This window comes from Actinia tenebrosa, unplaced genomic scaffold, assembly GCF_029948245.1.
Source record: "Actinia tenebrosa isolate PJP-AT-01 unplaced genomic scaffold, QUT_ActTen_1.0 PGA_scaffold8__29_contigs__length_14323225, whole genome shotgun sequence".
In the NCBI taxonomy this organism is placed as follows: domain Eukaryota; kingdom Metazoa; phylum Cnidaria; class Anthozoa; order Actiniaria; family Actiniidae; genus Actinia; species Actinia tenebrosa.
The window spans coordinates 2921308-2943151 of NW_028292585.1; the positions used below are offsets into that span (position 1 = coordinate 2921308).

At 38.1% G+C, this 21844-nt stretch overlaps 1 protein-coding gene across 11 annotated transcripts in view; it reads left to right on the forward strand.

The window, feature by feature from the left end:
- LOC116288478 (uncharacterized) overlaps positions 1 to 21844 on the forward strand; it is a 36438-nt gene that overhangs the window by 5981 nt on the left and 8613 nt on the right. The window contains exons 2-26 of one of the 11 annotated variants that reach the window (XM_089040728.1): positions 435 to 761; positions 1281 to 1598; positions 2368 to 2685; positions 2909 to 3226; positions 4437 to 4742; positions 7947 to 8264; positions 9136 to 9441; positions 9660 to 9977; positions 10519 to 10824; positions 11067 to 11384; positions 11596 to 11913; positions 12320 to 12625; positions 12875 to 13192; positions 14065 to 14382; positions 19440 to 19493; positions 19575 to 19628; positions 19710 to 19763; positions 19845 to 19898; positions 19980 to 20033; positions 20115 to 20168; positions 20250 to 20303; positions 20385 to 20438; positions 20520 to 20573; positions 20802 to 20947; positions 21171 to 21509. In XM_089040728.1, coding sequence (XP_088896854.1) covers positions 435 to 761; positions 1281 to 1598; positions 2368 to 2685; positions 2909 to 3226; positions 4437 to 4742; positions 7947 to 8264; positions 9136 to 9441; positions 9660 to 9977; positions 10519 to 10824; positions 11067 to 11384; positions 11596 to 11913; positions 12320 to 12625; positions 12875 to 13192; positions 14065 to 14382; positions 19440 to 19493; positions 19575 to 19628; positions 19710 to 19763; positions 19845 to 19898; positions 19980 to 20033; positions 20115 to 20168; positions 20250 to 20303; positions 20385 to 20438; positions 20520 to 20573; positions 20802 to 20947; positions 21171 to 21509 — 5384 coding nt within the window. The remainder of the gene's footprint in view (positions 1 to 434; positions 762 to 1280; positions 1599 to 2367; positions 2686 to 2908; positions 3227 to 4436; positions 4743 to 7946; positions 8265 to 9135; positions 9442 to 9659; positions 9978 to 10518; positions 10825 to 11066; positions 11385 to 11595; positions 11914 to 12319; positions 12626 to 12874; positions 13193 to 14064; positions 14383 to 19439; positions 19494 to 19574; positions 19629 to 19709; positions 19764 to 19844; positions 19899 to 19979; positions 20034 to 20114; positions 20169 to 20249; positions 20304 to 20384; positions 20439 to 20519; positions 20574 to 20801; positions 20948 to 21170; positions 21510 to 21844) is intronic. The other 10 variants (XM_089040729.1, XM_089040731.1, XM_089040730.1 and 7 more) reach the window with 10 other exon arrangements.

Consider the following 21844-nt stretch of genomic DNA (forward strand, 5'->3'; position numbering starts at 1 on the left):
GCAAATAAGAGTTGTACTTTTGGTAGAAAGTATTAGAAGGCTATTTGGATCAATAGTTTTGATACACGGACCAAGCGCAAGTAAGCAATTTTCAGCCATCTTTTGGCAGCGAAAATCGTCCCTGGAGCTCAAACCGCTTTTTCCCTTTTTCTCGAAAACTAAAAGGTATTTTTCAAAACTAACCACACAGCGTTTCGTACTTCATCATACACTACTAAAATCCAAAAGTAGAGCGAATTCGAAAATTTGAGCCTTTCCGACGTATGTTTGATTTTTACAGACAGTCGCTCTTAATTGTTTATAATAACCAATATTATTATGGTTAGAATAACCATATGTTCAATGACCAATAAATATGGTTATTTCAACCATATTGAAAAACTGGTTTTCTCAGTTGCATAAATTTAACAAATTTTTTTGGTTGTTTCAAACAGGAAGTTATTACAGTGTACGTCTGGTTGGCGGATCATCTTTCTATGAGGGTCGTGTAGAGGTTTTCTACAATGGTCAATGGGGAACGATCTGTGATGACCATTGGGATCTGAACGATGCTAATGTGGTCTGCCGTTCACTGGGTCTACCAAGTGCTACAAGTGCGCCACACAGCGCATTCTTCGGCCAGGGAAGTGGTCCAATCTGGTTGGATAATGTTAACTGTCATGGAAATGAAACTTCTCCAAGTCAATGCTCACATGGTGGATGGGGAACACACAACTGTGGGCATAGTGAAGATGCTAGTGTTATCTGTGGATTACCTGCCTGTGAGTATTTGTATAGTTAAGAATTATTTCAAGTCACGAAGTTAAAATTTCAAATTTACTAGTTATTATAACTATTTTTGAAAAACAGCTTTGAGTTTATCTGAAAAATTGACTTATGACACCGCAATTTTCATATTGCGATTTTAGTTTGCTCACTGGATGGTAAGCCGATAACCAACCAATACAACCTCATGGGAATGCAGGGTTAATGGAAACAAAACTGTCATCATTTGTTGACTTTGCGTCCTTTTATTTTATTCCTGCAATTTTGCGTGTGGGCATCTTCATTCACTTATGAAAACTTGATTTTTTAAAATATTTTTGCTTTTTTCCATTAAGTGTTTGCTAAGTTTCTTGCATTTGCATTTTGGTTTTAACTCCTCATTCGGTGGAACTAAAGTTGGAGATATAAACTCAAAAACGTCTTTTTTGACATACACTACTGAGTTACTAAGTAGTAAAAACTTAAACTTAAAATCAAACATAATATATATCACTGATGTTAAGCTTTTTTTGCAGCGAGAACTCGTATTATGGGAGGAACAAATGGAAAAAGTGGTCGTGTAGAGGTTTTCTACAATGGTCAGTGGGGAACAGTCTGTGATGATTCTTGGGATATTAACGATGCAAATGTGGTCTGCCATTCTCTGGGTCTACCAAGAGCTACAAGCGCGCCACACAGCGCATTCTTCGGTCAAGGAAGTGATCCAATATGGCTGGACGATGTTAACTGTCAAGGAACTGAATCTTCACTGAGTCAATGCTCACATGGTGGCTGGGGAACACACAACTGTGGTCATGGAGAAGATGCAAGTGTTATTTGCTCCCTACCACAATGTAAGTGCACGATATGAAACGAATAGTAACCATAAGGTTGGTATCATATCCGAGCCCATCCCACACGGCGCACTGCCACATCTATCTAGTACTACTTTTTCGTGGGATTGCCAGCTCACTAGATACACTGTGCTGACGAGGCCCAATACAGGCCGAAACAGCTGTCCACAGTTTCTAGTTGAGCTGGCTCATTTTTTACGCGACTTGAAGTTGTGAAAGGCTTGTATGGCACTCTTCTTCAGTCGTTTCATCTAAGGCTCGTAATTTATTTATTACGCATGTTCTTGGTTGGTATCATAGTAAAGCATGCATATCTAGAATCTCTTTGATTACTTCGGTTTTAGGGTTGGGAGCCACAACCTTTTACCGTGAACATTGGTCAAACATATAACATGGCCTACATGAAAACCAGTCGATTTGATATTATTTTATTTATTTTATTTAGATAATTTGCCATGAGGCAGATGCTACACAAAAGAACAATTGATGAAGATTTATAGGAATTCATATATATAAGAAAATAGAACGCGCGCACATGTCTCTGTACTATGATATAAACACGCTGGGAGCACGAGAGAAGCAGCCTTAGGATTAACGACGATGCGTAGACGAGTGCTCTCTTGCTTCTCGAGTGCTCTGCAGCTCCCAGTTCTTTTATATCGCAGTACAGAGAGATAAGCAGCCGTTTTATGTTGCTTTTAGGAAACATTTTTTACACACATGATAAAATTGAGAACAGAAATTAATTATGAAAAATCTCCTTTTATAGACACCTTACGTCTTGTTGGAGGATCAAACGAAAATGAAGGTCGTGTAGAAGTTTTCTACAATGGTACATGGGGAACGATCTGTGATGACCATTGGGATCTTAACGATGCCAAGGTTATTTGTCGTTCTCTGGGTCTACCAAGTGCTACCAGTGCGCCACACAGCGCATTCTTTGGTCAAGGAAGTGGTCCAATATGGCTGGATAATGTTTACTGTCAAGGAACTGAATCTTCTCCAATTCAATGCTCACATCGTGGATGGGGATTACATGATTGCAGTCATGGAGAGGATGCAAGTGTTATATGCGGTTATCCCCAATGTAAATATTATTTTTTATTATATTTGCGAATATTTTTCTTTTTTTGCTTTCTTCGTTTCTTTAAAACATGTATAAACTTCAAGAACTTTTCAAGTATATATTTGAAGATATATTTTTGCTACAACTAATAATAATCTAGTAATTAAATTCTTTGTTAACGGCATTTCTCATTTCATTTTTAAAATATATTAAAAGAAAAAGACTATTTGTATACTTTTTATAGACACATTACGTCTTGTTGGAGGATCAAATGGAAATGTAGGTCGTGTAGAAGTTTTCTACAATGGTCAGTGGGGAACGGTCTGTGATGACGCCTGGGATCTTTACGATGCTAAAGTGGTCTGTCGTTCTCTGGGTCTACCAAGTGCTACTAGTGCGCTACAAAGCGCATTCTTCGGTCAGGGAAGTGGTCCAATCTGGATGGATAATGTTTACTGTCAAGGAACTGAAACTTCTCTGAGTCAATGTTCACATAATGGATGGCGATCGCATGATTGCAGTCATGGAGAGGATGCTAGCGTTGTTTGTGGTTATCCCCAATGTAAATATTGTACTTTATAACCTGTATTTTTATCGTCGTGTAGTGCAGTTTTTCCGTAAAAAAACGTAATTCAAATTTGATTTCAAGTTTCATGTCAACTTCAATGGTGGATTACCGAATAGTATTTTCTTCCTTTGTTAATTAGCTCCGACATTCTTTTCCTGCTTTCCTCTTTCAATTTGAACAATTGTATCGGATGGTTTTCACGGCGGCCATGTTGGAGGAACTTAAACTTAAACTTAAACTTAAACGTGATCGTAATCTCCGTTCTTTCTTGGTCAAGGGAGTTTTTCCCTCTAACAAAGAACCTGGTACTTTTCGCTGTTCTCGTAAACGTTGTTATACTTGTCCTCACATAGCCTCTCACACTTCTGTTGTCGGTCCTAAATCAACTGTTAAAATCACTGACCATTTGGTTTGTACCACTTCTAATGTTGTATATTGTATTTAATGTACCCGCTGTAATCTTTTGTATGTGGGCGAGACTGGCCGCCGTCTTGGTGATCGCATTTGCAATCATCTTTATGATATTCGCAATAACGATCCCACCAAACCAGTTTCCCGCCATTTTAATCTAGCTAACCATTCTCTTTCTGACTTCATTGTTTTCGGTCTTTCTTTGCTTAACGGCAACAATGATTGTCGCAAGACCAAAGAAATGCGGCTTATTCACCTATTGGGCACTCTTAGTCCCAACGGGATTAATGAACGCTTTATTTTCAACTAACCTTTTCTTTTGTCTTTTGATTGTTCGTCTTTTGATTGTTCGTCTTTGTTTCCTTGCCTACCTTGCTCTCATTGGTTTCTTTTGTCTTATTCTATCATATATACACTCTTTTCTACCACTTCTTTCTCTTTTACTCCGACGAAGGACTAGCGTCCGAAACGTCAGTAAGTTTTTTCATCTTTTCACGGTGTATAATTTACCTTTTCATCATTACTGTAACAAAATAATTGTCAATTCTTTTGTTATATCCTCCAACATGGCCGCTATGTCTTTTGTTATTTTATTCTCTTAATACTATTAGGTCGTTATACATTCAAAAACAAAATAACTTTCCGAAGCTGTAAAGAGCTTATTATAGTAAATCAAGTCTCTTGACAATTATTTCGGGCTGCATATGCACTTAAACTAACGTGATTTCCTTCAAATTATTGTCATATTATATTTTTGCTGGAAATCATGCATGTAAATATTTTAATCACCCAGATACGTTACGCCTAGCTGGAGGATCAAAGGCAAACGAAGGACGAGTAGAGATTTTCTACAATCAGCAGTGGGGGACGATTTGTGATGACAGCTGGGATCTTGATGATGCTGATGTTGTCTGTCGTTCTTTTGGTTTCACAAAAGCAATAAGCGCAGCGCACAGCGCAGCATATGGTCAGGGAAGTGGTCAAATATGGCTGGATAATGTTAATTGTCAAGGAACTGAATCTTCACTGAGTCAATGTTCACATAATGGTTGGGGAACACACAACTGTGGTCATAGTGAAGATGCTAGTGTTATTTGCAGTAAGTTACAACAATATGGTATTATCTCTTTCCTTAATTTCATTTGAACGCAAATATTAATAAATTGTGAACTATCCTTGAAGGAGGAATTATAGCGGAGATCCCGCACGGGCCGAAGGCCCGCATGAGCGGAGTACCATACTTAAGAAAAAATGGTAAACAATCGAGTTGATTTTTTATGGCTTGGTTGACGTCACTTCCGTCCGTAAGTACGGTATTCGTGCACACAACACAGTAATCCCACTTGATGTCAAAGCAAAACTACTCGCAAATGCGGATCAGTCAAATGCACAGAAAAAATAGGTTTAGGACTAATTATAGACCAACAGCAAATGAAAACAACTTCCATGTAGTCAAAGATGGATCTAGAAGTGTTTTTAAGATTTGATGCTGATGTTTCGTAAGGCTCATCCGCAATACTTGGAAATAGGTATTTGAAAACTTCGAGGCAATCCATTCAATGGTAATGCTTCTGCAGCGCGATGTCTTATATGCTTCAAATTTTGGATCGAATTTTGAAGCGGCGTCATAACTTTTTTCCTGCCCAAGACGTTCCATCCAAATTTATACACACGCTGCAATAGTACTAGATGATAAGATTCTGAAAATTTCAGAAAAATCGTACATGAGAATGAGGAGAAAAAAGCCAAAAACTAAAAATAGCACAGTTTGATTTTTGGCCGTAATAGGCTAAACATTTTAAAAATCTTAAAATAAAATACACTGTTAGAATCTAGGATAATCCAAGCACATTATATGAAAAATACAGTTAAATTGACTCACTAGTTTTGCGAAGGGAGCGAGAATAAAATTGTCCAAAATTCGCTCTGAATGAGTTTGGTTCCACCCTAAGTATGGTGCTCCGCGCATGCGGCCTTCGGCCCGCGCAGGAGCTCCGCTAATAGAGAGTTTTAGATTGACTTTTTTTTTCTCCCCGCAAACGGCAAACGTGACCACGTTTTCATAGTTTTCCTGTATTTTACATTACCTTTTACAAATCTTCTCACCAAGCGCAAATACTCTTTTGTTTTTCTACTATACTTGGACTTTTCTTGCGATTCTTTTTCAGTGATTTAAAAAAATGTTTTACTGGTCAACTGACGTTTCACGTTTGCCGTGAACGTAAATCTAAAACTCTCTAATAGTCTCGATTTGTCCTAAAAGAATCGGGAATCTCTACAATTTCGATTTCAATGAAAGATGTCCAAGGTAAATTTTACTAAACCTGATGTTGTGTTGGATTATCTGTAGTTATCTTTCGTTTTTTTTAAAGGGCCACTTGGACGAAAATCGCTCCAAAATTAAAACTCTTTCATTCGAGCTGGAACTTTGCTGAAATAATCTTGAATACATTAAGAACCACCCACTGGAATATCTTTCTGATATTCGAAAGGAAAGGGCCAAAATTTTACGATTTATTTTCGTCCGCCATTAATTTCTTTGACTCACAGAATTCGACTCAAGAAGACTGGCACGAGTACTTATGACGTCATTTACTCAACCCAAACCAAAACATTGGTGGGTAATGTATGTGCCATGTTCGTAAAACTCGGTTTATTTGGTTTATTCAGAAAATATATAATGTTTCATTCGGTTTCCTAACTACTATATGACCAAACAATGTCTAGGCGCTGAAATTTTTCAGTTTCATTAATACTGACGATCATAATTCGAAAATTTCAATACATCTCGGCACGCCAAGAATCACAACAAAGTAGGACGCATGGACGAGATTCTAGCGGTTCCATCGCGCGAAGTGACTAAGATATTCGGGATTTATTCGAATCATTTAAAGGATAACAACTTTTCAAGGTACATTTACATACAAGGGCAAAGAGCAACCCCACAATTTGGGTCCGCGAGACATCCGACACAATGAAAGAAAAATCTACGAGCTGAGTAACAGACGCCGCTGTCGCGCGAGTAATAAATAAGAAACCGTATGTTTGTACCTATTCAATGCATAATAAACATTTCGAAGCAAATAATAACCGTTCTGTAGTTAATCAGCTAGGAGAATTACGAGCTCACATTCTAAATTATTCGGCACATAGGTCTAAGTATATTGTCACAAATCTTTATATCACAACGCAGAATTCAAAAGGCAATCGGTTTTTTTCATAACATCAATCACTATTAGATTACATTTAAACTTCAAATTTAAGATCTTTATATCATGGACAGTACGTAGCTAATACAAATAATGAAATGAACGTAAGGAATTTTTATGAAAACCTCTTCCCAAGCATTGCTTCTTCTTCTAGTTCGGCTTCATCTTCATACATTATAACTTATGGTTCTAACTCTTCAGGATTGACAAATCGAGCGTCCAAAGGAGTTTCCATCATATTTGAAGAGGTATCAAAGGTTTAAAAAAGTCTGTTTAGAGATTCTTTTCACGATAACGCGTTTAAAACATCAAATAAACTTCAGGTAATCTAACAAGAAATGTATGGTCAAAACGACGCTAACATGACGGTGTTGAGTAAATGACGTCACAGCGTAAAACTGCTGTACATAATGACTCTTTGGCCGTGACAAAGAAATTAATGGCGGACGAAAATAAATCGTAAAATTTTGGCCCTTCCCTTTCGAATATTAGAAAGATATTTCAGTGAGAGGTTCTTAATGTATTCAAGATTATTTCAACAAAGTTCCAGCTCGAATGAAAGAGTTTTAATTTTGGAACGCTTTTCGTCCAATTGGCCCTTTAAGTAAAAGAGATTCAAAGCCTAAAAATGTCGGCAATGGAAAACTTTGTCGAATAATCTTTCAAGACCAAAACTAGCTCCTGGGGTAGAAGTGAGTTGTGTACAAAATTCCTAAGTGGGAGAGTATACTCGCGCATAAAAAACAATGTACTGCATTTCGATTCGATTTCAATGCATGGTTTTTATTATGGGATACGTTATCTTTATCTCGAATAAAAATAATTGAAGATTTTTTCCCGATCTTATTTTTACCTTTCAGATTCATTCAAATTGGGCTCCCTGGCTCCCTAATTTCGTATCGGGAATTCCGCTTTTAGGCAGTGCCTAAATATATATTACTTGTGTATTGTGATAACGTAAATAATTTAAGAAAACGAAAAAATCTCGATTACATAATTATATGTATCATGAATTTAATTTAAAAAAGACAATGACCTCTGCAACAGAAGATATCCTTATTTTAAATAACTCACGCACTGGCTTTCTTCCACAGCAAATTTACGCTTGGTTGGAGGATCAAACGACAATGAAGGTCGAGTAGAAATTTTTCACAACGGTGAATGGGGAACAATATGTGATGACTACTGGGATCTCGACAACGCTAAAGTTGTTTGTAGATCTTTGCGTCTACCTAGTGCTACGAACGCACCACACCGCGCATTCTTTGGTCGGGGAAGTGATCGAATATGGTTGGATAATGTTAACTGTCAAGGAACTGAAACTTCGTTGAGTCAATGCTCACATGGTGGATGGGGAACACACAACTGTGGTCATGGAGAGGATGCAAGTGTGATCTGTGGATTACCTCGCTGTGAGTATAAGCACTGAAAGATACTTTAGGATTTTAAACTAAAGAATAGTATATGGCCGAAATTGTGAATTCAAAATAAACTCAACTTGACTCCAGCAAGTCAGCCAGTGATATGGAAACCAACACATAGCGGGTAGGGGTCGACCTCAGATGGCTTTTCAGTTGGTGGGACAATTATATGATATGCATGAGGACTGGATTAAAACGCTGGGCATGCATGCATAAACATGTTGGTAGATAAATGATAACAAAATATACATCTTTATTTAAGTGTTTAGTCGTTCTCGCGCTTTCACACTCATTAGGGAAACCTTTCAAACAGACTCACTATCGCTACATCAGTTCAATGTTTTATGCACACAACGCTCAACTAACGTTGATTTTTACGGAGGGAGGAATCCGAAGAACCCGGAGGAAATCCTTCGTAGCGTAGAAGAGAACAACACATCAAAAACACTCAATTCACATATGGTGTCTACAGGGCTCGAACAAAGACCCGAACCTTTGGGACCACAGTGATGAAAAACGACGAGTTAGCAGCGTATGCCACCCATGCTACCATGTGGACATCAATTTAACCAGTGCCTTTGCATATGCCCTCTCTGCCTCGAAAGGAAAAAAAATCGTAACTGCGAGAAATTTGAGTATTCCTAGTGAAGTATCCAGAAATCCCCTTTTTTGAGAGCTAGATACAACTAATGAACCTAACCACCATTAATATCAATATCGTGTTTAAAACTTTTCAAACTTGGTTATTTAACAATTTTTCAAATAAAATTGGAAAATTTCATTCCGATTGTCCTATTCTTTAGTACTTTGGCACACTCAGAAACGGTCTATTGGTAAACTGGTTTTGTCTTCTTTGTTACAGCATCCTTACGTCTAGCTGGAGGAACCGACAGCCAAGAGGGTCGCGTTGAAGTTTTCTACAATGGTCAATGGGGAACGATCTGTGATGACGCCTGGGATCTCAACGATGCTAATGTGATCTGTCGTTCTTTGGGTCTACCAAGTGCTACTAGGGCGCCACACAGTGCATTCTTCGGTCAGGGAAATGGTCCAATATGGCTGGATGATGTTAACTGTCAAGGAAATGAAACTTCTCCAATTCAATGCTCACATGGTGGATGGGGAACACACAACTGTGGTCATAGTGAAGATGCCAGTGTTATTTGCAGTAAGTTACAACAATATGGTATTATTTTTTTCCTTAATTTCATTTGAATGCAAATATTAATAAATTGTGTATTGTGATAACGTAAATAATTTAAGAGAACGAGAAAATCTCGATTATATAATTATTCGTATCGTGAATTTGATTTTAAAAAGACAATAACCTATGCAACAGAAGATATCCTTATCTTAAATAACTCACGCACTGGCTTTCTTCCACAGGAAATTTACGCTTGGTTGGAGGATCAAACGACAATGAAGGTCGAGTAGAAATTTTTCACAACGGTGAATGGGGAACAATATGTGATGACTACTGGGATCTCGACAACGCTAAAGTTGTTTGTAGATCTTTGCGTCTACCTAGTGCTACGAACGCACCACACCGCGCATTTTTCGGTCAGGGAAGTGATCGAATATGGTTGGATAATGTTAACTGTCAAGGAGATGAAACTTCGTTGAGTCAATGCTCACATGGTGGATGGGGAACACACAACTGTGGTCATGGAGAGGATGCAAGTGTGATCTGTGGATTACCTCGCTGTGAGTACCGGCATGTAATTGGAATGGTTCACACAAGCTATATTTTTAGACACAAAAATGGCAGGAAATTAGTATTCTTACAAATTCGTCCTTTCGCACCCCTAAAAGGCGAAAAATAAATAAAAAAGACACAATTTATGTTACAGTTCTAGATTTGTGAACTAATGAAAATAATATTTGAACTTATTGCGACTGTACATTTTGCTTCATCAAGGTGTAAGAACGTAGTGTAAAGTAGCATTTAAATATTGTTCAATTGGTGTCGATCAAACAGGAATTCGAAGTGATTCCGCAGTATCTCAAAGCCAGAAAAGCCATAACCAATTTGTTGGAGAGAGAGGGGGAGGGGGGAGACCGTAGAACCTGGAATGAATTCCCTAAACCCTATATAAAGAACAGGATTCTATGTGATTATAATCACACATTTTCCTAACTTCAATCTTTTATCATCTACAACAAAGAATTGCTTTTGGTATCAAAATATAGTCGTAGCAAAATATCACGACAATAAAGCTAATTATCATTATTTAAACATGAACAGCAACCTTACGTCTAGTTGGAGGAACAGACAGCCAAGAGGGTCGAGTTGAAGTTTTCTACAATGGTCAATGGGGAACGATCTGTGATGACAGCTGGGGTCTTAACGATGCCAAGGTTATTTGTCGTTCTCTTGGTCTACCAAATGCTACAAGTGCGCCACACAGTGCATTCTTTGGTCAAGGAAGTGATCCAATATGGCTGGATAATGTTAACTGTCAAGGAACTGAATCTTTATTGAGTCAATGTTCACATAATGGATGGGGAACACACAACTGTGGTCATAGTGAAGATGCTAGTGTTATTTGCAGTAAGTTACAACAATATGGTATTATTTTTTCCCTTAATTTCATTTGAATGCAAATATTAATAAATTGTAACCTATCCTTGAAGGAGGAATTATACTTGTGTATTCTGATAACGTAAATAATTTAAGAAAACGAGAAAATCTCGATCATATAATTATATGTATTGTGAATTTAATATAAAAAAGACAATGAACTATGCAACATCCTTATTTTAAATAACTCACGCACTGGCTTTCTTCCACAGCAAATTTACGCTTGGTTGGAGGATCAAACGACAATGAAGGTCGAGTAGAAATTTTTCGCAACGGTGAATGGGGAACAATATGTGATGACTACTGGGATCTCGACAACGCTAAAGTTGTTTGTAGATCTTTGCGTCTACCTAGTGCTACGAACGCACCACACAGCGCATTCTTTGGTCGGGGAAGTGATCGAATATGGTTGGATAATGTTAACTGTCAAGGAAATGAAACTTCGTTGAGTCAATGCTCACATGGTGGATGGGGAACACACAACTGTGGTCATGGAGAGGATGCAAGTGTGATCTGTGGATTACCTCGCTGTGAGTACCGGCATGTAATTGGAATGGTTCACACAAGCTATATTTTTAGATACAAAAATGGCAGTATATATAACTATATATTTCAAAATATATTTTTTGCTACAACTAATAATAATCTAGTGATTACATTGTTTGTTATCGGCATGTCTCATTTCTCATAAAATATTTAAAATGTAATAAAAGAAAAGGACTATTTGTATATTTTTCATAGACGCATTACGTCTGGCTGGAGGATCAAATGGAAATGTGGGTCGTGTAGAAGTTTTCTACAATGGTACATGGGGAACGATCTGTGATGACCATTGGGATCTGAACGATGCTAATGTGGTCTGTCGTTCTCTGGGTCTACCAAGTGCTACAAGTGCGCCACACAGCGCATTCTTCGGCCAGGGAAGTGGTCCAATATGGCTGGATGATGTTAACTGTCAAGGAACTGAAACTTCTCCAAGTCAATGCTCACATGGTGGATGGGGAACACACAACTGTGGTCATGGAGAGGATGCGAGCGTTGTTTGCGGTTATCCCCAATGTAAATATTGTACTTGGTAATCTGTGTTTTTGTCGTCGTGCAGTGCAGTTTTTTCCGTAAAAAAAACATAATTCAAATTTCATCTTGTTTATCAAGGTCCACGGTGGAATACCAAATAGGATTTTCTTCCACCTTTGTTAATTTGTCTCGACATTCTTTTCCCGCTTTCCTCCTTCCATTTGAAGGAGTGTATACTATTAGGTCGCGATCGTTAAGCATTCAAACACAAAATAACTTTCCGAAGCTCAGAAGAGCTTATTAGTAAATCAAGTCTTTTGACAATTATTTCTGGCGGCATATGCACTTAAACTAACGTGATTTCCTTCGAAACGATTTGATAAATTTTAATTATCGTCATATTATATTTTTACTGGAAATCATGCATGTAAATATTTCAATCACCCAGATACGTTACGCCTAGCTGGAGGATCAAATGCAAACGAAGGACGAGTAGAGATTTTCTACAATCAGCAGTGGGGGACGATTTGTGATGACGGCTGGGATCTTGATGATGCTGATGTTGTCTGTCGTTCTTTTGGTTTCACAAAAGCAATAAGCGCAGCGCACAGCGCAGCATATGGTCAGGGAAGTGGTCAAATATGGCTGGATAATGTTAATTGTCAAGGAACTGAATCTTCTCTGAGTCAATGTTCACATAATGGATGGGGAACACACAACTGTGGTCATAGTGAAGATGCTAGTGTTATTTGCAGTAAGTTACAACAATATGGTATTATTTTTTCCCTTAATTTCATTTGAACGCAAATATTAATAAATTGTAACCTATTCTTGAAGGAGGAATTATACTTGTGTATTCTGATAACGTAAATAATTTAAGAAAACGAGAAAATCTCGATTATATGATTATGTGTATAGTGAATTTGATTTAAAAATAATAATAACCTCTGCAACAGAAGTTATCCTTATTTTAAATAACTCACGCACTGGCTTTCTTCCACAGGAAATTTACGCTTGGTTGGAGGATCAAACGACAATGAAGGTCGAGTAGAAATTTTTCACAACGGTGAATGGGGAACAATATGTGATGACTACTGGGATCTCGACAACGCTAAAGTTGTTTGTAGATCTTTGCGTCTACCTAGTGCTACGAACGCACCACACAGCGCATTCTTTGGTCGGGGAAGTGATCCAATATGGCTGGATAATGTTAACTGTCAAGGAACTGAATCTTTATTGAGTCAATGTTCACATGGTGGATGGGGAACACACAACTGTGGTCATGGAGAGGATGCAAGTGTGATCTGTGGATTACCTCGCTGTGAGTATAAGCACTGAAAGATACTTTAGGATTTTAAACTAAAGAATAGTATATGGCCGAAATTGTGAATTCAAAATAAACTCAACTTGACTCCAGCAAGTCAGCCGGTGATATGGGAAAACAACACATAGCGGGTAGGGGTCGACCTCAGATGGCTTTTCAGTTGGTGGGACAATTATATGATATGCATGAGGACTGGATTAAAACGCTGGGCATGCATGCATAAACATGTTGGTAGATAAATGATAACAAAATATACATCTTTATTTAAGTGTTTAGTCGTTCTCGCGCTTTCACACTCATTAGGGAAACCTTTCAAACAGACTCACTATCGCTACATCAGTTCAATGTTTTATGCACACAACGCTCAACTAACGTTGATTTTTACGGAGGGAGGAATCCGAAGAACCCGGAGGAAATCCTTCGTAGCGTAGAAGAGAACAACACATCAAAAACACTCAATTCACATATGGTGTCTACAGGGCTCGAACAAAGACCCGAACCTTTGGGACCACAGTGATGAAAAACGACGAGTTAGCAGCGTATGCCACCCATGCTACCATGTGGACATCAATTTAACCAGTGCCTTTGCATATGCCCTCTCTGCCTCGAAAGGAAAAAAAATCGTAACTGCGAGAAATTTGAGTATTCCTAGTGAAGTATCCAGAAATCCCCTTTTTTGAGAGCTAGATACAACTAATGAACCTAACCACCATTAATATCAATATCGTGTTTAAAACTTTTCAAACTTGGTTATTTAACAATTTTTCAAATAAAATTGGAAAATTTCATTCCGATTGTTCTATTCTTTAGTACTTTGGCACACTCAGAAACGGTCTATTGGTAAACTGGTTTTGTCTTCTTTGTTACAGCATCCTTACGTCTAGCTGGAGGAACCGACAGCCAAGAGGGTCGCGTTGAAGTTTTCTACAATGGTCAATGGGGAACGATCTGTGATGACGCCTGGGATCTCAACGATGCTAAAGTGATCTGTCGTTCTCTGGGTCTACCAAGTGCTACTAGTGCCCCACACAGTGCATTCTTCGGTCAGGGAAATGGTCCAATATGGCTGGATGATGTTAACTGTCAAGGAAATGAAACTTCTCCAAGTCAATGTTCACATGGTGGCTGGGGAACACACAACTGTGGTCATGGAGAGGATGCAAGTGTGGTTTGTGGACATCCAACAAGTAAGTAAAGATAAAAGTAACAAGTTTTGACACGGGAAAACGTGTCAAATGTGCTGGGCATATTGGATACTTTGAATAGAGTAGAAGACTATTTGGGATTTAGTCATTGTAAGACAGAAGAAAGTCCGTGGATTCGGTTTGACTAAAATAGAATATTTTGTAATGCTGATAGAAGAAATTTTTTTACGGTCAAATTGAACCAGCATAAACGAGTCTTGGTCGCAAACCCCAAAGCATGCCTCCGTCTCTCTGAGAACCAGTGTTATGGTGGCTCCATCGGCTCAAAAACACCACACAAAACACTGAACAGAGAATTCTACTTGCAGAAAAAGTTTGGTCTCGAAAATGTACCTCAGAATACCCTGCGAGCAGAGTCTCCTTTACCTTCCCCCGAGTGAGAGAAAGGAAAGAAGACTCTTTCCTTTCTCTCACTCGGGGGAAGGTAAAGGAGACTCTGCTCGCAGGGTAACCTCGGAATGGAAATATTACGAAAAACGTATCTCTTGTGTGAGTAATCTTTTTATATGGTAAATCTCGTGTGCAGTCATGGAGAGCGAACGTATTCCTCAAAACTGCCGAAACTTTGGTCTTTTGCTGCTGTTATACCTCCTTATTTGGCATAAATTCTTGATTTCTAAAAATTTAACCGAATATCCAGAATGGATTTCCTCATCATCTAGACCACATGTTACATCACGATTTGATTCGAAACTAGATGTTTTACACGAAGCTACAAAATGGCGGAGAAGTGTCACTACCAAAGTCAAAAGACTTTAAACGCCCACAGTTTACTACAGCAATTCAACGTCAACCTTCAGGCCAATTATTCAACTAATACATGATATTGAATTGAATCCTGGACCTGATCATCTGGTTTGTGACCTCAAGAAGAAATCGAATAGCAATTTAACAATTGCACACCTCAACGCTCGATCTTTGAAATGCAGAGATCATTTTGTCATTATGAAAGAAACAATCCTTGATAACAAGTTTGATGTATTTACTGTTTCCGAATCCTGGCTTGATAGCTCCGTAAATGACCTGGAGATTGAAGTTCCTGATTATAATCTTTATCGCGTCGATCGACAAAACAAGAAAGGTGGAGGGATCTGTGCACTGATATGTTTCAAGAAATTACAAGACTGAGGTACTTCGAGATATCTCCCACGTTGCCCCATCGGGGTTTCACCAACTCTGGCTAAAAGTTCAAGTCAGGAAAATAAAATCTATTGCGGTATGTACAACTTATAGACCTCCAGATACCCCTCTGTCTTGTTTGGATTTGGATTTAGCTACTAGCTTTACTTATGTTTCATCGCTTAACCTACCAATTTACATACTCGGGGACCTAAACTGCAATCTCCTGGATAGTAAAAGTCAGTCCTCTAAGGCTCTCTCAAGTTTCTACCGCTCCTTCAATTTATCACAGCTTATTACGACTCCGACCCGAGTCACAGCATCTTCAAGATCGCTGTTAGATGTTATTTTAGCATCTGACATAAAACCAGTTCAAAAGGCAAATGTTATGCATAGCTCTGTCAGTGATCATGACCTAGTTTATGTTATGCTACGACTCAAGAAGACGCGTTCCAAGCGTGTGTATGTCACCACAAGAAGTTTTAAGAATTATAAGCCTGATGCATTCTACAAAGACGTATCTTTAGCCCCTTGGTCTATTGTGGACATTTTCAATGAAGTCGATGATAAATTGCATGTATTTAATTCATTATTTCATAGTATACTTGAACAACATGCACCTATCAAAACCTTTAAAGTTCGCGGAAAGCCAAACCCGTGTGTGACCGATAACATTCGTGGATTAATGAAGACAAGGGACTATTGGCGCAAAAAGGCCTAAAAAGACCAACGACCCTCTAGCCTGGTCCGCCTATAAGAACTTTAAGCGCGAGGTGAAACACGAAATTAGATTTGCAGAGAAAGAGTTTGTAGCAGACCAAATCCAAAGTAATCCTAATGACTCGAATACTATCTGGAAAGCGATCCGTCTTTGTATACCAAAGAAATCATCGTCAAAGAGAACCTTTAGCAAAGACGACAAAACTGTTGCAGAAGAATTTAATCGTTTTTTCGTCTCTGTTGGCCCAAGTTCTGTCGTTAAAATTAAATCTATGGCCAATGACTTCAATTTCGATCTTAATGATGAAAGCTTTGTCCCAAAATAATACTCTTTGTCTGAACAGTTTACTCTCAAAACAATAGAATGTAAAGACATTGAAGCCATAGTACTGTCCATGCCTTCCAATAAGGCCCCTGGGATTGACAAAATCCCAGTTCGTTTCATCAAAGATTTTTTTTGTACCAATTCGACCTACAATCACATCTAATGCTAATGCTTCACTTAGCTCTTCTTCATTCCCATCTTGTTGGAAAACAGCTGAAGTAACACCCATACCGAAGGAAGGCGACCACGAACAAGCAAGCAACAACAGACCCATTTCACTTCTACCGGTTTTGTCTAAAGTTTGTGAAAGGGTCGTCCACAATCAGTTTTCGTCGTATTTAACTTCAAAAGCATTGTTATCAAAGAATCAAAGTGGGAATTAAGCGTGGCATTCGACTGAGACCTCTGTCATCAAAAGAACTGATGAAATTTTGAGCGCAATGGATAAAAAGAAATTATCTGCCATGAGCAAAGCCTTCGATAGTATCAGCCACAAGATCCTGCTGACGAAGTTACAAGATGTAGGGGCTTCTCATTCACTTATCCAGTGGTTTGGTAGTTACCTTAGTGAAAGACATCAAGTCGTTAGGATCAATTCAGCAGTCTCTGAGCCTCTCCCTTTGGTCAGCGGTGTTCCCCAAGGAAGCATTTTGGGCCCTCTTCTTTTCAGTATTTACACTAACGACCTCCCTTCTGTGTCTAAGAAATGCAACTCACAATGCTACGTAGATGATACGAAACTCCTCATATCTTTTCAAGTGCAAGACAAACAGTCCGCCATTTCTGACCTGAACGAAGACCTCCTTAACGTTAGGAACTGATGTTTTAACAACTACTTGCTCCTAAATCCAACCAAGCTCATGGTGTTTGGTAGTTGCCTAGATTACAGGACTTTACTGTATCTCTACTAGGAAAAGACCTTGTTCCTGTTCAAGAGGCCAAAGACTTGGGTGTGACTCTCGATCCTCATTTATCATACGACGAACATATCATCAATACTTTTTCTGCATGCATGTCTCGCCTTGGACAGATTAATCATGTTAAACATGCATTTGAAAAAAAGACTCTCTTAACTGTTATAAACACTCTAGTTTTCAGTAAATTATATTATTGTTCTAATGTTTGGGCAAATTCATCATTGCACAACCTCCAAAAATTGCAGGCCGTCCAAAACTTTGCATGTCGAATTGTATGCGGGGCTAGGAAATATGATCATATCACGCCTTTCTTAAAACAATTGAAATGGCTTCCAGTCGTCCGCCAATTATATTATCGTAGTGCTACCTTGGCGTTTAAATGTATGACCGGCAGTGCCCCAGAGTATCTTTCGTCGCAGTTTGTTAAACGCGCAGAAATAAGCAATCGCACTACTAGAAATTCGCAAAAACTGAATATTCCTCTCTTCAAGACGGCCAGTGGCCAAAGAACATTTTATTATAGAACAGTAAATCTCTGGAATTCTATCGAATCGTCCCTTAAATTGTGCAGAAATGTTAATATTTTCAAACAGTCGCTTAGATCTAAGTTATTACGGGAGTTCTTAGATAATTAGCTCTCCAGTTTATTAGTTTATTTATTTATATCTTCATACTTTCTTCATTATTTATAGATAACTATTATTTTACTGGACCGGGTTGTTCGGGGCTGGATTGGCGCTAATCCAGGATTGACTCTATAGGTTTTAAGAGTTAACCCGGGATTGGCGGTGATCGGGCTTTGAACAGCTGGGCCCTGTAAGATATTTTAATATATGTTTTTTTCTTAATAATGATAATTATACTTTTATGAATTAGTAATTAGATATTTAGCTGATTTTTTAATTGTAATATATTGTCTTTGAAAAGCCCTTATGGGGAAAGATAATAAAGTATGTATGTATGTAGGTAGGTAGGTAGGTAGGTAGGTAGGTAGGTAGGTAGGTAGGTAGGTAGGTAGGTAGGTAGGTAGGTAGGTAGGTAGGTAGGTAGGTATGGATGGATGGATGGATGGATGGATGGATGTGTGTGTGTGTGTGTGTGTGTGTGTGTGTGTGTGTGTGTGTGTGTGTGTGTGTGTGTGTGTCGTCCAGTTTGTGTATTTTATTGACTTTTATCGATCGATTGAGTGTTTGTTTTCCTTGGAAGGGATGTACTTCATGGTAGAATGTCATATAGTCGCTCATACGTATAGTCTCCCATAGAAGTATTCCACACTTTTACCTCACCTCTCCCTTGCTATGATTACCTGTTCCTAGCTATGATCAACCGTCCCTACCTATGATCAACTGTTCCTAGCTATGATCAACTGTCACTAGCTATGATCAGGTGGTTTCAAGATGGTTTCAGGTCATTTCAGGTGGTTTCAGGTCAATTTATCTCGTTTCAGGTGGTTTCAGGTGGTTTCAGATGGTTTCTTGTTTTAGAGTCTTCTTTCCTTTCTCTCACTCGGGGGAAGGTAAAGGAGACTCTGCTCGCAGGGTATTCTGGGGTAAATTTTTGAGACCAAACTTTTTCTGTAGATTGAGAATCCTCTGTTCAATGTTTTGTGGTTCTCAGAGAGACGGAGGCATGCTTTGGGGTTTGCGACCAAAACTCGTTTATGCTGGTTCAATGTGACCGTAAAGAAATTTCTTCTATCAGCATTACAAAATATTCTATTTTAGTCAAACCGAATCCACGGACTTTCTTCTGTCTTACATTGACTAAATCCCAAATAGTCTTCTACTCTATTCAAAGTATCCAATGTGTGCAGCACATTTGACACGTTTTCCCGTGTCAAAACTTGTCGATACTGTGTTTGGTAAGTTATGGTTTTAATTTTTTAAGTAAGCACTTTTTAAAATCTGCAGGAGCTTGCAAGCTCTAAGACATATGTATCTCTATTTATTCAATTCTAGTTGAACCAACAACAATGACTGAAGAAACAAGTACCACAGCCTCAACACCAACAGGTATCTCCACCGTCATTCAACTGCTACTGCGAACATGATCTCTGCTCTAAGACATATGTATCTCTATTTATTCAATTCTAGTTGAACCAACAACAATGACTGAAGAAACAAGTACCTCAACCTCAACACCAACAGGTATCTCCACCGTCATTCAACTGCTACTGCGAACATGATCTCTGCTCTAAGACATGTGTATCTCTATTTATTTAATTCTAGTTGAACCAACAACAATGACTGAAGAAACAAGTACCACAACCTCAACACCAACAGGTATCTCCACCGTCATTCAACTGCTACTGCGAACATGATCTCTGCTCTAAGACATATGTATCTCTATTTATTCAATTCTAGTTGAACCAACAACAATGACTGAAGAAACAAGTACCACAACCTCAACACCAACAGGTATCTCCACCGTCATTCAACTGCTACTGCGAACATGATCTCTGCTCTAAGACATGTGTATCTCTATTTATTCAATTCTAGTTGAACCAACAACAATGACTGAAGAAACAAGTACCACAACCTCAACACCAACAGGTATCTCCACCGTCATTCAACTGCTACTGCGAACATGATCTCTGCTCTAAGACATATGTATCTCTATTTATTCAATTCTAGTTGAACCAACAACAATGACTGAAGAAACAAGTACCACAACCTCAACACCAACAGGTATCTCCACCGTCATTCAACTGCTACTGCGAACATGATCTCTGCTCTAAGACATGTGTATCTCTATTTATTTAATTCTAGTTGAACCAACAACAATGACTGAAGAAACAAGTACCACAACCTCAACACCAACAGGTATCTCCACCGTCATTCAACTGCTACTGCGAACATGATCTCTGCTCTAAGACATATGTATCTCTATTTATTCAATTCTAGTTGAACCAACAACAATGACTGAAGAAACAAGTACCACAACCTCAACACCAACAGGTATCTCCACCGTCATTCAACTGCTACTGCGAACATGATCTCTGCTCTAAGACATATGTATCTCTATTTATTCAATTCTAGTTGAACCAACAACAATGACTGAAGAAACAAGTACCACAACCTCAACACCAACAGGTATCTCCACCGTCATTCAACTGCTACTGCGAACATGATCTCTGTTCTCTTTTATTTACGGGATTAGATTCAAGTTATCTTAATTCTTCTTCTTCTTCTTCTTCTTCTTCAATATCATTATGTATTTGAATTTTGTAATCTTCTTAACGTAATACGGATTTCACCAAGCTGCAATGTTATTGACCAATAAATCACCACCATCCATCTTAGTTCTTTCTTATCATTTAGAACCATTAAAGCAAATGTACGATTATGGTACCTCTGTCGGAGATAGTTTTATTCCACATACATGGGAGTATTCTTGGCGTTGTTTTGATGTTGCAATCAATGACGATGGAATTCTTCTACTTCACAAAAGATACTACGAGCTTTATGTACGTATTTCGAAGTTTTTCTCCTTAAAATAAGATTGATCTACGTTCTGGAAATATTTCTGTTTGTTTATGTTAGTTAGGTTCTTGTTAATCAATTAGAAATCATAAATTATATTTTTTTAAAGACAACTTACAAGTAACTTTTATTTCCTAACTTTTGTAAAATTATTTAGAATATAAATACATATGGAACAGCTATTATTCAACTGAATTTTAAATTTAGATTTGCCGGAACGGATTGATTAAGTTTGATACACCATGGCATGTACATTGGCCATCTCTATTTGGACAAAACACTGATGTTATTATGCTGGCTCCGTATTGGGCTTTGACCGACGACTATCAATCATTTATCAATGAAAGAATATCCGATGTTTACTATCAAGTGTACACTGAGCTGAATAATAATGCAAAGTCAACCAAGGTTTTAGATCAAGCCACTAGAGATGTTAATATACATTTCCAACAACTTTTACCAACATCTTTCAAAGCTTCTTGGGTACTGGTTGTCACTTGGAGTAAGCTTCGCCACTCAAACCTGAATATGTATACTCGCAATCTGGTAATTCATTTCAGTTTCATTCATTCATTTATTCATTTCAGTTTCATTAATTAATTGTAGGAGGGCCATAATGTAAACTACGGGGCTACCAGTAATGTATGTCACCCTCGTTAAATAAAGTTAATTAATAAATTAATTTATATAATTTGCTTCAAAACATTTTTACATATATTAAAAACTATTTATATTTTTATGCAACACTAGATCACGATAGTATATCGTTCAGTATATCGGCTTGTTTCAGTTCTGTTTGCAGCTTTCTACATAACATAACATAAATTTCGCAATAGATTGGTATTCGTGACTTGGGAATTTTTCGTCTAGTATTCAGTAAT